The 17,705-nt window shown below is 39.9% G+C and overlaps 1 protein-coding gene across 1 annotated transcript in view; it reads right to left on the reverse strand.

Annotated features, from left to right (window-relative positions):
* The window catches only part of DOCK1 (dedicator of cytokinesis 1), a gene marked incomplete in the record, with an annotated part of 4,741,214 nt that overhangs the window by 4,413,572 nt on the left and 309,937 nt on the right, over positions 1-17,705 (reverse strand). The window contains 1 exon segment of the mRNA XM_044056178.1: positions 6,147-6,230. Within this exon segment, the coding sequence (XP_043912113.1) occupies positions 6,147-6,230 (84 nt within the window).

The following is a 17,705-nucleotide window of genomic DNA, read 5'->3' on the forward strand; positions in this document are numbered from 1 at the left end:
ATACCGGACTCCTTATGGGTCTCAGTAGAGGCCTGCGAATCTGAAGTAGTGGGTATCAGGGGCTGCGAAAGCACCTGAGTACTGGCAAACTGGTGACTAGCTTAGGAGAAGTGTCATCAGCAGCTTTGGACCTAGGCGGCATGTCTCTGTCTTTAGCTTTGCGTTTTTTTGGAATGTCGGTAGTCGGATGGCTTACTGAAGACATATCTGGAGAATTGAGCAGAGTACCAAAATATTTAGAAGCGTAAATATACAGACGATGAATAGCTTGTTGTTTAAATAAGGCACAAAACTGACAGCGAGGCATGTCATGGTCAGGGTCTAGGCAAGGAATACATTACGAATGAAAATCTTTGTGAGTTATTTGCTTTCCACAAGAAATACAATTATCAATTTTTTACTGACAGTTTAGAGCAAGAAAAAGTTTCCTCAATGGGGTACTTCGCTTTAGTTGAAGACTTCGGTTCTGAAACTCAAAAATGAAAATATCAAGAGTTGGCCAACCGGCACTTACGAACTGCTTCTGCTTTGGGAACTGCATGGCAAGAAAGACTGATGTAATGGCGTCGGCTGCATGCTTTATACCCCTGACTACCTGACGTCATGGAAGATGCGACAGCAATTGACGCAGGACTCAAGACTTTGATAATCAGGCCGACTGAGGGCTACTGCAAGCAGATAACCCAAATGTGATGACTGCAACAGTGAAACATGAAGAACATCCAAGGAATGCAGTAACTGCTCCATAGGTCCAGCCAAGAAAAACAGGTACTGGAGCCTGAAAGAGTCATTAAACCTTGTGATAGCAAAGAAAGGAGGTTTTGAGGTGTATACACACACACACACACACACACACACACACACACACACACACACACACACACACACACACACAAGCCTTAAACATACAAAATCTTATACCTACTGCACAAAGTCTGCATACATGTATGAAAAAAATATCAAACAGATTTTTAAAGTTTATTCACACAAGCATTCACAAAGTTAAAATCCCCTGGGAAGTTAGGACAGCCTAAGAAAACTGCCCTAGTCCGAAATAAATATATTTTAGTAAAATCACAAGATTTCCTCAGTAAAACAAAGCTGTGGAAGGTCTTCCATAGCAGAGGACTTTTCTGCCCAGCTTTGAAGGTTTGCTAGACGATGGGCAGTCTAATAAAACTCACAGATGCAGCTTACTTTGGCAACAACAAAGCCCCAAAGCTTTTGGCACCCTAACTGCCTAGCTCTACTCAAGCCTCAGGCAGACAGAGTGAGTGGAGAGCGTCTTTAAGCTTTGAAAGCTGTTTGGTGGGTTGTATTCTTGTGATATAACCCCAACAGCTTAGGCTACTGCAACAGTGAGCTAAAGTTTAACATACAGTAACATTCAAAGGCAGAGGCTGTTCTTTACCTACTTAAGAAATGAAAGTAAGACTGATCTTCAGTCATTCTTGTGTCAGTGCTACCAAATCAACAGCAATTGACTTCCATTTATTTTCACATAATAACCAGATATCAATTACATCACTGTATTCTTAGCAGGTAAGCAAGATTATCTTGTTAAATGGCTTACTCACTCATTCACAGAGCAGAAACATACTTCAATAGCTGCTGAGTGCACCTGGACTCGTCCAATAATCTCACGTCCCTACCTAATCCATCCCTTCACAAGTACTGACTTGTATAACCCTTATTCACTGCTAATTTCCCTTAATGAATTTGTTCCCAAAACCTCACTAAGAAGGCTGTGCTAGAAATGCATCACCCTTTTAGTTTGAAATGCTTCCTCACGTCTCTCCTCAACTGTCCATCTTGCATCCTCATACTATACTTTCCTATTTCCATACATTTCTTTTTTTGCAAAAATACCCCTACTTTACTAAATTTACTTGGTACTTCTATCTAGCATGCTGAGTGTTCAGTTTTTAAGACTACACTTATAATATTGTTCTAATTTATTATATAGGTTTAACACAAAGCACACACTACACCTACTGTCCCCCTCTAAATTGCCTCAGTCAAATCTTACACTACATCCTTAAAAAGATCAGGTCCTTCAGGTAATTTTTTGATGTCACTCTCACCAATTCTCTATGAAGGGAGATAAAGAGAAGCATCTTTCCTGTATTTGCAATTCTGCATACCTATTTCAGTATCCTCTCCAGTTTTTCCTGGTTGCTTACTGCTCCTCTGTTAGTCGTCCAACAGTACTTTTTTTTAAGGTTCTCATCAACTTCTGCATTTGCAAATGTCTCTCCAAGCAAAAGTATACCACTTTCCTCAGGGTCAGTGTCACAAACAAGTTAATAAGAACTGAGCTTAAGACGCCATGTTTTTAACAGCTTTTTCACAAAATTGCCACATAGCTACTTTATCCTATTTGCAAAAACTATCACCACAATTGCATGCATTTATGAAATTGACTCCAAATAGTTTAGCATCTTCCTCTTAAGTCTTTTGGCTGCATCACATAAAAGACACTGAAAATTAATGGAATCCAAACAAACCCTTTGATAGTCCAGTGATAATCATCCTTTTTAAAGTAGATACTATTTATTACTATTCACAGAGTGCTGCTGCTTTAGTATGAGACCGGGATCTCCTCTGAGGATAATGTGTTCACTGATGTTTTGCTTCCTACCAAGTAGGATACCTTGCTGAATTCCAAACATGCCATGTCCACACCACCTATCCGGGCAGCATTTCTGATTTCCCAGTCAAATATTAAATTATAATTTGCTAACATTCTTCTCAGTGTGAATCTATGACAGACTGGAATATCTGGAAGACAATGGAGTATGGAACTCAATCTACAGAATTCTTGACTTTATCCAACAATTTACATAAAAAAATGTTAGTGTCAACTAATTCTACTCATCTATTCTTAAAAAGCAGCAGCTGTAACAGATATTAACAACTCACCAACAGATTGAACTGTATTACTTTCATCCATTCATTTTTCCAATAATGCTGTTAATCCAAAGCGGAGGGTGAAGTACCTGGAGCTTATTCTGACAGAGTGACCAGGTTGCCAACTCATGGCAGGAGATGCACACAAAAACTAAACTTAAAAGATTAATAACTCGCTGTGGCATATATTTTGGATTTGAAAAGAAACTGGAACACCCATCAAAAGCCCAGGTGGCCATAGGGTGACTGTGGAGAGACTGCCCAGTTCAGTTCTCATACACGAGTGCAAGCAAGCACTGTGGGGTGGGGGCAGCTGTCCCTGCTGCACCTCCCTGTCACCCTTCCATAATTCTAGGAATAAGAAAATGCTCTGTTAGTGCTATGTGGTTTTGTTTTTCCTGGTCATGGTGTACAAACCTTGAAAACTGTTTTTTGCTTTGAAACTACCTATTTAATTTAGGAGTACTTTTATTTTAAAACAGTGTGGCTACTTTCACTCCTTACTTTCTCATTTATAACATTTTATACTTAAATTTACCTAGTTAATGAACATGCTGTAGCTAGTCAAGTTTGCTTCTTAGATGCGAGGTTCTCTCTCTGCTTGGGTATTACCCTTTTTTTTCTTAAGTTTTACTCTTTTGTGAATTATCAGTTTGGTACTGCCAAGATGACTAATGAATTAATGTCCACTACATGCAAAAATACAAAGACAAATTAATTAATTAGAATTACATGCAACATTTCAACTATATTAACTTATAAACCAATCAGCTTATATATGGTACTGTTAGTGGTGCAACACATAGCACACTAGCATTTGGTGCTAGAAAACAAGAAGGCTGTGGGTTCTATTTCCATTCCAAGTGACTTGACTGTTGACACTTACAGTGCAGCACTGGGGGAACTGGCTCCTGTGATTCACTGAAAAAGTTGAACAGATACCCCATCTGCTTGGAGGTGGTTCATGTGAAAGTAAAAGATCCAATGGCACCTATCCAAAACAGTGGTTGATGCTCCCTAATGCCCTGGCTAAATTTCCCCTAGCAGAAGAAATACCACATCATTTCTCCCCTGAAAAGGAGGCCACTAGCGTACTGGGACTAACATGGTCAAGAAAGGATAAATACATAAAAAAAGCAGAGGTAAGTCAGTTATCAGGAACTCCTTAAAATTTCTCAGTAATATGGAATGGTGAAACAGCCATGTGAAACAGTCTTATCCACTTAAATGAATAAAAAATTATATCACTCGCAAGATTTTACCAGAGTAAACAAAACAAAGAAACAAGGTTAAGAATGTATCAGCCTTTACGTAATTGCTTGGCAGAGGGAGACGAACCAAAGCATGGTAAAAACATATGGAAGGTAAAAAAAAAAAAAATAAAAGATCTGGAAGGTCCAAAAACCCATACAAATGGATTACAAGAAATATGTTTTTAGGCCATTACTGCTCCATCCCTCTCATAATGCAGACAGGTATCCTATTAAGTCCCCAAGAGATTAACGGTGCTAATCCATCAGAATCAACCACCAGATGCTAATTTGCCACTGCTGCAACTAACATTTATATTCTGCAATGTTGTTGCTAAAAACAGGTTGTACATTTTACACACACCTGGTCTGAATACTCAAACATGAAACCCTCTTAATGAAATTAAGTGCATTAACAGCCAATACCAGAAGTACATTCTTCAATATGATGTCTTTCGGCTTTTCCCGGTTAGGGATTGCCACAGCGGAACTACGGTCCGCTAATGACTGGCAGTAGATTTTTCACGAATGCCGAGGTGCCAGCTCGACATTCAACCAAGGCACGCCCATTCCGCATGTCCTTCGAACTCCCACCCAACCGTGGGGAGGACATGCAGACTCCATACAGAAGGCACTCCCCGCACTCCAGCCGAGAATCGAATGGGAGAACCTCTTGCTGTGAGGCAACAACGCTACAATTCTTATGAAATAAGGATACACTAGAAACCAGACTTCAACTTTAGCTAGATGCTGGTGAACAGTCAGAAGCAGGATCTACCTTACATGAATTGCATAAATCTTGTCTATCCAGTACAGACTTAAATAAACCATCAATAAAGCATCTTCTGTGTGGAGACATGTGTGAATGGGCATACTTTCGTTGAAGGTTGTGTGTCAGGCCTGGCAAGTCGGTACGTAAAAATCTACTGCCAATCATTAGCAGACCGGAGTTCTGCTGTGACGACCCCTAACCGGGAAAAGCCGAATGATACAACAACTTTTAAGTCTGGATTATGTGAATCATGATTACTATTTGCTTTTAGAAAAGCCTGAAAATCTAATGCAGGCACTGTACACTTTGAATTTATAAGCCCCACCACCTAATCATCACATATAAGCAGAATCATTACCTACAGGCCAAATAGAAAATGTCACAGAAAACTTAGTGTGAGAAGATCCAAAAACTTGCAGATGCAAGAGAATTAATTTATACCATATACAAAATCTGCTTCAGTAGATGAATCAAATTATATTTTATCCTTACCTTGCTGAAACTTTGCAAGCAGCTGGAAATGTTTGCATCTCTCTATTCTGTCTGTAGTGTCAGGCTTTCCATCGATGATACTGACAGTGTTTCATAATAGTTTCCAGCACATTAAAGTTCTTATAATCAAAAGTAAACTGCTCTAAAGCAGGAACCAAATTAGATACAATTACAAATTTAACAATTTAATATTAAAAAGAAAGATTTCATAGGATTGTCCAACTCAGATATCAGAATTCCAACACTTCAGAAACAAGGAAAAATTAATTCTCTTGTGTACTACTTATGTTATGCCCTTCAACACCACCATTTTTTAGACATGGAAAACATTTCATGACAACCTGATGCTGTTCTAGAAAACTGTTGAGACAGATGGCATTATATATGATTAATTCCAGAAAACCAACTTGAGGTCATCTATTTCTCAATATTATTAAAACCAGATTAAGGGTCACACAATATAAGCTATCAATAAGATACACCCCCAGTACAACCTTGGTGTTGTATTCAACATGACAAAAAATGTAAGAATCCTTACAGCCCTGGTAGCTGAACTGAGGACAGTGAGCCTAAGAGAGACGCATGGCTATCTTTCTCTGTAAATTACATAAATTTCAATGCACATTTGATGGAAAGGGGAAAATGCGCAGACACACAGTTAATGGTCACAAACCATTTCCACACAGCACAGCATTTATGTATTACAGGTTATGACAACATACCTTCATGTGTTTCTAAAATATGAACAGTCTCCCCAATCTGTAGAGAGAGCTCCTCTGGTCCCTTGGCATCATAGTTATAAATCGCTAAGGGGGGAAAAAGAATAAAAAGATAGGTTAATTACAGAAATGTATGTTAATTACAGAAATGATTCACTAACTTCTTGTACCACTCATTATCCTGGACACTAATCAAGCAAAGATTCTTAGAAAAGTAAAAATTAAAATGTTCTCAGATAAACTGCATCTCAGAATAATTTGCTGAAAATCTCTTAATTCTTATTTAAACTACACGAATCATATAATACTGGAGCTTCTCTGCACACAATGTTTCCATCTCTTCAGGATTAAATACTTTACAGTCTCGGTTTTGTTGAGTCCATGATATAAAAATTATTATATAGCAGATTTAAAAACTGCAGTGTGATACATCTTATGTGACAGCTATCAATAACGTAACTTTGGCTGCACAAAGCCAAAATTCAAGTTTACATTCTGTACACCCTCTGAATTAACCATGAAGAGAAACTTCAAATCATCAAGGAAAGCAATTAACACATTATTAAATAAACAAATTAACTACTTAAAAATGTAATAATTTTAAAAACAATTTGATCATAAATACTAAAATTAAGCAAAAACGTCAAATATGCAACCTACCAATATACAAATGAAAAACAAGCAATGAATCTGCTCTTAGCCATGCTACCTGTAATAATTTTAACCAAAGCACCCAGAAAGGATGAAAGCAATATTAGAATGACTTAAAAAAACGACTAACATTTTCCTCTTCCTACTATACAATACCTTTTTGCCTTTTTCTACTCCATTTCCTTTGAAAGAGTTTAATCGACATTCTAGACAATGCCAGTCCTCCTCTACTTTTAGTACAAAATTTATGCCTTTCCATTATTTTAGAAATTAATCTTAGAGGAGGATGCCAAAGACAAGAAAACTGCAATATATATTAAAACTCATTTTCAAGCCATCACTGTTGGTAAAGGGAGATGGAAGCACTGGTTACATTATAGACAAGGGATTGAAATGTAACATGGGCTTCTGATTCATAGGTTCATAGTTATTTACTAGGCTAATGGCCCTGAGGTCTTTACAAGCCTAACCAAAGGATTACCCTGGCATAGTGCCACCCGACCTTAGTTCCAAGTGCCTCTGTCGAGTAGAGCCACTGGAGTTATCAACGGGGTGAATTGTCTGTTTCCCTTCCACTCATCAAGATTTCTCTTGAAGAGGGTCAGCTAGGTGCTCTGCTTGACATGTATGGGAAAGTCTTTTCCATGGCATGGACAGTCTCTGGGTTATGAACCTGTCGCTCAGCATGTTCTTTTAATTGTGGTGATGAAGCTGAGGTCTCTGGAGCATGTGGTGTGGAGGGATTGGTATTTCTTTAGATGTAGCATTTCTACCAGGGCTGGGTCGGACATGGCTTTGTAAGTCGAGCGGAGATCGCTTCTAAGTAGATGATATGAGACAGAGAACAGTTGAGTTTTTTTTGAGTCTGCCCATATAGGACAAGTGTTTAAGGCCTAGGACCCTCTTTGTTAGGTAATTTTGTGGCCTCTGCAGTTGTTGCAGGTGTCTAGTGAGGTACATGCCAAATGGGGCATTGTACTCTAAGACTGGCCTAATGAGGGAAGAGCAGACAGAGAATGACCTTTTTCTTCCTGGATGCAAAACCCTTAGTAATGAGATGTGCCACATAGGACTTTCTGACCACAGTGGCAATGTGGTGATCAAAAGAGATTTGCTGTCAACCTGTGTTCCCAGATCTCTTATAATGCCTTCTGCGTTCAGTGGACTACCATCAATATGTTAATTCATGGGAACCGGGTTTTTCCCAAAGGGGATGACGACACTTTTTTTGGCATTGAGCTTAAGGTCATGGTTCTGACACCAGTCGTTGGTCTCAGTGAGACCATTCTGTAGGATGTCAACATCACTTGGGGAGTTAATAATAGCTCCCAACTTACAATAGTCTGCAAACTTTGATAGCCAGAGTCCCTTCGTGTTGGCCTGGACTTCAGAGAAGTAGATAAACAGGAGAGGACCCAGGACTGAACCCTGTGGGACTCCACTCATGACTAGTTGGCAATCTGAATTGGAGTCTGCTACTTTCACACTATGGTTTCTGTGAGCCAGTTTACAACCCACCTAGTGATATAGGGGTTGATGTCAAGGTTAGTGAGTTTTTCAATGATTCCTGAGTAGGGAATGGTATCAAAAGCCTTGGCCAGATCAAGGTAAGCTGTATGAACCACCTTGCCTTCATCCACAGCTCTGGTGACGGACTCAAAGAAGTCGACCAAGTTTGAGCAGGCATGACCTACCCTTCACAAAACCAAACTGTGTGGATCCAGAGTTTGGAGATTCCCTATATCTTTATTTATTAGGTCCATGATGATGCATTCCATAGCCTTGCATATCAGACTAGTCAGGCTAATGGGGTGATAGTTCCCAGGGTCTGTAGTTGCTCCTCCTTTGTGGAGAGGGATGACTGTAGCAGTGTGCCATTCAGTAGGGACAAAGCCTGAGGAGAGGCTGTGATTGAATAGGGAACACAGGTGTGGTGCCAGTTCACTCTGTAGTTCATGTAGAGCACAACCAGGGATATTGTCAGGTCCCATAGAAGCTGTATTCTTGGCCTTGGACAGTGCTGTTTTTATCTGCACTGGATGTCTGGCAATCTATTGGTACTGTGATTGGTCCTTTGTGGGGGGGGGGGGGACAGGGGTGAAGTTGGCATTGAATCTGTTGGCCAGTATACTGGCAATATCTGTTTGAGCTACTGCACAATGGTACCTCCTATACTGAGCAGAGCATATCTGGATATTGCCATGGAGATTCTTTACAGAACTATAGAAGGCCGTGTGGTTGTCTTTTCTATCTAATGCAATTCTGCTTTCATAGCTAGCTTTAGAAGATTTGATGAGAGATCTCAACTTTTTGTTGAGGCTGATAAGGAAGTTTTTCCAGTCTTGGGACTTCACCTTATTCTGCATCAGTTTCGTCCCTCTGTTGTAGAATTTGTTTATGGCAGGAGATCACCGGATTGGTTTCTTTTTTTTTTTTTGGAGGAGAGAATCTTTGTTCTACTGGGTATGGTGAGATCCATGCATTTGTATACGTGTTCGTACAGTGCATTGGTGTACGACTCTGTGGTCATGCAACTATACTACATTTGCATGGGTGCCATGATGTTAGCCACCTCTGATAGAGCCAACATCTAGACGAATGGGTGTGATTAGCCTGGAGGAGAGGTAGCCAGGTCAGAAGCTATTACAATTCCTTGGAGAAGTATGTATGGAGGAGCTGGGAGCACGCATTCAGTTCACCAAGCTGTTGTCAGGTGCAATGGAGCATAAACTTGCATGGGAAAGTTGTAGTGATCCCTGTGGTAATACAGATCACAAATCCCCCACCCAGGGTTTGAGGTTAGGATCATGCCACTAAAACCCTGATAGCTGTCTGTATGACAGATCCCGAGATTGACTTTAGCCCATGAAGAATAACTGGGGCCAGGCAGAAAATGCCTGATAGATGGCAGGCAACAAGGTGAAAAATAAATAAATAAATAAAAAAGACAGAAAAACAAACCCTCAGCTGCAGTTGTGGAGAGTCTTCCTCGAAGAATTCTTATAATGTCTTATAGAAGTAAAATGGTTATTGGATTGGTTACCTCTGAATTACAGCTGCATATGCAGAGTCGTTCACAAAAAAACAATGTACACAGCTGCACAAAATCAGCAGTATCTACCAGAAATAAGCAGAGAACAAACTCAGAATGAAGCCACTCTAGTGGAACCTCAACATAAGTATGTAGTATAACATAAGTAAGAAAATAATGTCCAATAATAGGAAGGGCAATGCCTAGCAAGGTGAGAATTTCCATAAAACTATATAAGCAACTCAGGGGGCTACTTAAGTCTACCAAAGACAAATTTGACAAAAAAGTAGCATCATAGGCCAAGGACAATCACAAATTATTATTCATGTCCAATATCTCAAGGGCAAAACACAACAATGTGCCAAACTAATTGTAAATGGAGCCACAAACTGAACCAGAGGATATAGCACATCTACTGACAAATTAATCTCAAATTTCACCCCACTTTCACCCCTGGATACTCTTCAAGAAATGCTCTCAACTGTAATTCCCTACTTACACTAAGGAACATGTCCTAAATGCATTCTCCAAGGCCATACATTGCATTCAATGGGATCTGATAGTATCCTAGGATGACTCCTTAACTGGATGAAATACGAACTATTGGGTCCACTTGAATTACTATTTAACTATAGCCTCCACATGAATGGAGGACTGCAACAGTTATCTCTCTGCACAACAGCTGGTCAGCACAGACCCAGGAAACTCTCGGCCCAGAACTTTGACTCATCTAAAATGGAAAGCTATGGAAAGAACAATCGCAGCTATGACAAATGAAGACATAGGAAACCTTTGGATATTAGATCCAGTTCTGTTTGGCTTTGTCAAAACTGTTCATGCCTACTTAACAAGGTGGATTTCTTTAAAAAGGTAACCAAAACAACAGATGAGGGAAAATGATACATTCTGCCTAACTTGATCTGGCCAAGGCATTCAACCCAATACCCCATTTAGGCATTGTAGACAAGTTTAATAAATTGGGTAATAAACCCCTACATTACCTGCTAGATAGAGAGCTGGCTCACAAATAGGGCCCAAGAAGTTAGGATAGGGGAAGACTACCTCCCCAAAAAGGCTGGTCACTAGCAGAGTACCACAGGGCTCAGTACTGGGCAATCTGTTTGGCATCTACTTCTCTGAAGACAAGGATAACGTTTCATTTCTCTGCCTAACCAAGTTTGCAGATGATTGCAGAATAGATGCATACATAAAATCCCCTCATAACACAAATACCCTCCAAGAAATCCTGACACAGACTAATAGTCGGTGCCAGAGTCATGGTCTGAAACTCAATGGGAACAAGTGTATAATAGTATCCTTCAGTAAGATTTCCATCCTTCCAAATTATTACACTGATAATACACATCCCAAGAGTAGACCCAGTGGACAGGTATTTGAGAATACATGTAGACTGTGACTTGGCCTTTGACCATCATGTGTCTACTGCAATAAGGAAATCATTCTATGTTGCACAATGGCATCTAGATCCAAAGATGTCACTTACTACTCATCTGAACTAATCCCTCATTATGTCTCCTTTAGTATGTACCTGACCAGGTATATGCAACAACTGGAGCACCCACAGAGGTTCCTCACAAAACGAATGCATGGTGTACAAAACAATTCCTATGAGGAACACCTCCAAGCCTTATCCTTATTGTTTCCTACAGGCTGCTGACGCGTGACCTATGCCTGGCTTACAAAGCATCCTCTGATCTAGCCTTAATAGACATGTTGCACATACACCAAACAAATGCCATCAGAAACACTCCAACCAGGCACCTCAACTTCATCTGCAACATAAATAAGGCATGCTGGAGGAACAGACTTCCCATCCATGTAAAACTGTGTTCTTCCCTGCATTTATTCGAGCACAACTTGGATCACTGAATGGGGAATTGTAAATTTACTCCTCGTCTGGCACCTGTATGTCTATTAGAGAAAAAAAGCTTGAAGGATGCTGCTTACGTTTTTGAGAGTAAAAGGAAACTACCCAACAAAGGGCTTACGAAAGGTTGCCAAAATTATGTTTAATGATATTTCTAAAAGCTGCAACCAGAGGGTCATCACAAATGATTCTTGACAAAAATGGTAATACAAGACTTTTTTTTAGGATTCATTCATTTACAGAGAACTGCCATGTGTTCGAGCACAATCAGCGTGGCTTCTCTGACATTTGTTTTAAGAACTCATACAACCTGCAGCTTACCTGCCTAACCCAACTTACAAAAAAATATACCAGTTTTCAAAAAAGATATGCCTGTTTCTCAAGCAGTGATGAAGGCCATGTGTTACCAGATAAATAAGATGACGTCTGAGGACAATCCCAAGTAAAGGAAGCAAACTATAAAATTAGACAAATGGAAGTGAAATCAGTACCATGTGAAGTTACAATATATACAAACAACATCTAATGCCTGAAACTAAGTGCCAGCAGAAGAGGTAAAAGCATTATCATTCCTGAAATCTGTGGTAGTATACCAAGTGCATCAATTAACAGCCTAGGAAATGAAGTTAGTTTAAAAAATGATTTAGAGCAGTGGAGTACATAGGAGGAAATACACAATGTGGTCAAAGCAGGTTTTTGCTCATTGGTCAGACTAACCTTTACTAACCAAACATTGAAATGTATCTTTTGTGGCAAGCAAGGACTTTAGATATGTGAATAATATACTCCTCTGCCAGACAGCTATTTTATGTTCTGCCTTTACTTTTCTTTGTTTTTTCATGTCTTTTTCCTCCCCAGCCTTCCCTTCTACCCACTTTATCACACTTTGTGGAATTGTAAAACTTAGGAGTCAGCAGCAAGGGGGAGAGATGGCCTTATGGAAGGCAATAAACTAGTCAAGAATGTTTCCCCTCTAATGCCCCCTTTCTCTTATGAGGCCTACAATCCAGTAACTATGTCTGCATGCTTACACAAACCTGGCCTAACATCATTGCATTCATCTGCCTGGTATGTCAGTGTACTTTTGTGTGAGGCAATCTGTAGTCACCCAGTTATGACCCATCTAAACCGGATGGGCAAGCCAGCATCACCTTGTGACTCAACACTTCACAATCAGCTCCCAGACTACTAAAATAAAGTACAACTGTAAGTAAACTTAACAGCAGATTTTCATAAAATCACAGCTGCAATAGCCTTGGCTGTATGTGTTGTATCCCACAAAGGATATAACAGCCAGACAGCTTTCAAAATGGTTAAAAACATTGACAGCTTAAGTGTGTGTGTGTGTGTGTGGGGGGGGGGGGGGGGTTAGTGCTATGAGCAGCAAACCTTTCAGAGCTTTCATGACAACTGAAGAAGGGAGGCTAGAGCCCTGAAACTGGGCCATGATATACATATAAAATAAGGGCTCTCACCTTGGCAAACGATCATAAAAATATAAAGGGGACAGAGAGAAGAAGTGGCTACTGCTGCAGTAATCTATTTTTAAACATCTACTCTTATGGCAAGTTTACATACACAGCTGTACTGTGTTAATCATTAGATCACTGATGCAGGAGCCTAAGTTTTATGGGTAGAATACCAGAGCTTAGAATGACCCAGAGCCCCTGGAGAATGATATCAGCAAAGCTTGCCCTAGACCTGGAAAGGAATCTAATTTGTTTTACCTTGTAAAATATGTACACAAGACCAATTTACAGCCTCTAGAGTACTTGTAGAGCCTAATCTTTTCCAAAAAGCCACTGAACAAGCAAAGTCTCTCTTAGAATAAGCTTTGACTAATTGATTTATTATTGTGGTGACAATAAAAATGAAACTATTTGGAAACTGACTGCTTTGACAGTGGTTGTGTCTTTTTCTTAACTTTACATGAAATTAATTAATCAGAATTTGAGGTTTTGGTTCTGTCAAGATACTGGAACTGTATGGGGACATCCAGAGTATGAAGAATCCTTCCCCCCTCATTTTTAGGTTCTGGAAAGAAGACAGACAGATGTATCATTTGGCTCAAAGTAAATGGATACCATTTTAGGCATAAATGAGGATTTGTTTCCAAAGAAAATCTTTGTGAAAAATGAGATGGGGTTAACCCACCACCAGAGCTGGCAATTCAAATTCTTCTTGCAGAAGTAAGAGCAGTGAACAATACTGTTTTCCTTTTTAAGAATCACAACTTATCCCAATATGTTGGCTCAACTGGAACCAGTGCTAAGTTTACCAAAACAAAATTAGGATCACAAGGAGCAGCCACTTGCTTTCTGTGTAGACAGATATGAAAAACCCCTTTCAAAAATGTTTAATATGAGAATGCAATGATAGGGGGAATCAATGGGTAGGCATGCTGAAATAGCCAAAAGGTGAATCTTGCCAGAGGAGTAAGAAAAACAGAAGATAACTCTCACAAATATTCTAGAGCCAGAGGCACATACTAAAAAATATTTTCCAATTAACAATATATGATTTTCTATCGGGTTTCTTTACTTCCTTTAATACTCAATTCATGTCTTCAGACAGTGGGTGTTCTAAAAGGCATTAACGTTGCATCATTCAGGCAGTCAGTTAAATTGTTTCATGTTGGAATTTATCAAACGAGCTCTATCCCATTTGAGTAGGTCCGTCTATGAAGATGATTGTGGTAAACTGCTCTTTGCCATTTTCAAAAGAAGGAAGAATCACTACTACCTGGGTCAGAGGGTAGTCGTCACAGTGATCTTCAGGGAGTACTTTGAATTTTTAGAATGACCTTGGATATCAATGGAAAGACATATAGGGAATATTCCCTTCCAAGGGTTGAAAGGGCATCTGTTTTCCATGATAGCTTGCATTGGAATTTTGGAGCAAATGTTCTTTGTTACAAATGGAGCTAAATAGAACTAATTCAGGTGTTCCCCACTACTGATTCCTCAAAGAACCACCCCTCCCAATTTTTTCTCCTTCATGAAGGTCTGTCTTGCTCATCTTAAGCTTGCCTTACAATTATAGGAAGCTACTAGGCTAATGGCCCTAGTACCCTTTAAGCCTAAAAATTCATGCCCCAGTCTTCCCAATTATCTGTGCCTAATGACTACAACAGATTTGCTATATTTGGATGGGAGATAGGAAATTCAGCGCGGGGATCACATCAGTCGCCCTGCTACATAGGGGATCAGGGAAGTAAATATTCTGGGAAGAAACAGCCAGGGAATTGTTATGGCTAGGCTTGTATGGGCCCTAGGGCTGACAGCCTAGTACCAACCTATGAACCTATATGTCTATGCCTTAGGGCCTCTCCAAGCTGCCCTTATCTATAATGGACCCAAGTGACAGCAGGGGGTGAATTTTCAATTTCCCATCCACTGGTAGAAATTGCATTTGAAAATGACTTTGGGGAACAGCTCTGCTTCACACGAAGGGGTAATCTTCAAGACACATACCTCTTCCTACACGTTTTATATCACACGAGGTTTAGATCCTTAGATTGGGTAATTCTAGCACTTTTTGTTTTGCAAATGTGTAGCAAATCCATCATGATTGTAGAGGAAACACATTGTAGGTTAGGCAAAATACCTCTCAGTAGTCTATAGTAGACAGAGAAGGGTCTATATTACAACTTCGAACTCACAGGAGTATGAACGATGTAATATCGAACTGTAAAGTTCGAAACCCAAAATGTATGAAAACACAATGATTTTTTTCACAAGGAAAAAAAAAAAAAAAAAAAAAAAAATCGCTGTTCTGGTACAAAAAAAAGTACACTTTAAACTAAACTAATGTGAAGGGCTTTGCCCCCCACATCCCCCTCTACTTAAATATACCAACTCCGAGATCGCACCACAGTGGAGGAAATAGCAAAGCCGTGAAAACGGCCCACCAATTTTTTTCCCTGGGGAAAAAAATTAGTGTTCCATGGCTTTGCTATTTCCGTGTTTCGAACATTTGGGTTCAATATTACAATGTTCAGACTCCTGTGAATTCGACGTTGTAATATAGACCTGACAAAGAACAGGGACAAGGCTTTGAGGTGGCCCGCATAGGACATGTTATTTACACCTTGTATTCTTGCAGTCTGTGGCCACATCAGCTGTTGCAAATGGTTGGTCTGGTACATCCCAAAGGTTGCACTGTACCTGATTATTGGTCAAATGAGCTATTAGCATATACTGGGAATATGACCTCCTTAGGATATAGATGCCATGCCTTTACTTATAAGTTGTGATATGTAGAAGGATTTTCTCTCCACTATGGATAGAACCCTGGACAGAAAGGAATGGCAGATAGCACAAGATTCATGTATGTGGACAGCCTCCAAACAATATACACAGGTAATATGACCATCTCTGGTTACAGTCCGGACATTTTTTAAAACCAGACTTGGGATGTTTGTCCTTATCTGCCATGATACTAATCTAAACACACGCAAGATCAAATATTAGTGTCAAAAAAAAAAAAAAAAAAAAAGGTTCTAAACAGACACACAGACGAGCCTGAGATAAAAGTATCCAAAAACTCTTATAACTAGAACTATAACTACTATAGAATATGCTATCTAAACACACACACACAAACCAAAGTTAACTACGCCAAAACACGAGGCCAAACATTTAAAGACTAAATATATATATATATATATATATATATATATATATATATATATATATATATATATATACACGGGAAGGGGAACTTATATATATATAAATACACGGGAAGGGGAACTGCTAGGAAGCTATAAGAGCTAACTACCTACCTATGTCAAGAAAAACCACTAATGCTATATAATAAAGCTACAAAATAGAAAATTTTAAAGTTTATTGGCCCGAGCTTTCACTGGAACCTCCGATCAGATGCCGCAGCAAACTAGATCTGAGGTAATTCACAGTGCATCATGGGATAGGGGCTTGGCCTCCAGCTACCGGAAAACCTCGAGCTTTGCATGTGGCCGTACCAGAGCAGAGGGATCGGCTCCAAACCCATCAGTCAAGAATGAACGGCGAGACTGAACAACTTCACATTGAAGGGTTAGTTCTGAGGGTTATCCTGTCTTTGTGGAAGACAGTGAATGGCTCCATACTAATGACAGCCTACAGTTCAGAAAGTTTTCTAGCTGAAGTGACAGCTATAAAAGAAGTGGTCCTCCAAGTGAGCATCTTGAGGAGAACAGAGGCAGCCAATTCAAACAGCGGTAGGGTTAGCTTTCCTAAAACATAACTCCAGTCCCATGTAGGGATAGGGTTCCTTTTGGGAGGCCTTGAGTTTATCACCCCTCTCAGAAACCGCTTCAAGCATTGGTGAGATAAAAGGTGGTGGAGTACTCTGTAAGCAAGCTTAAAACTGCCAAAGCATGAACCTTTACTCTGGAGTAGAAAGACCCTGTTCAAGCAGGTGAGACAGGTAAAGCAACACTGAATTAAATTGTCTGCTTGAGCTTGAATAGTCTGTTGGCAGGCACCATATGGAGAATCTTTTCCATTTTGCCATGTATGATTTCCTGGTGTTTGGCTTTCTTGCCTCCTTAAGAATAGATCAGGAATCTAGGTGGGTGTCATGGCCCAATCTTCCAGGTAGCTAGACTGAGAAATATCAGATTGGGGGTAAAACAGATCCCTGATTTGGCTGAAAAGATCAGTGTTCTTCAGAAGCATGGGAAATTTCTCCTTGCTGAGAGTGAGGAATGGAGAGAACCAATGTTGTCTGGGCCGAAAGGGTCTGTCTGTTGGTCCTGGCGTTTGTGAGTGCCCTTGTAATAAAGGGTAATGGGGAAGGCACAAAGGAATTTCTGGCTCCATCTGAAACAAAGCATCTATCAGGCTTCCTTCCTGTTGGGTTCTGGAGCAGACACTCAGTTGTTTTTTTTCTGGGGAAAGGCAAAGAGGTTTATAGATGGGATTCCCAACAGTGCAGTGAGATCTAGGAACACTTCCCTTTTTAACATCCATTTGCTTGAGTCTAGTAA

The sequence above is a fragment of the Protopterus annectens genome, chromosome 14.part0 (genome assembly GCF_019279795.1).
Source record: "Protopterus annectens isolate FY-2018-M chromosome 14.part0, PAN1.0, whole genome shotgun sequence".
Classification (NCBI taxonomy): Eukaryota; Metazoa; Chordata; order Ceratodontiformes; family Protopteridae; genus Protopterus; species Protopterus annectens.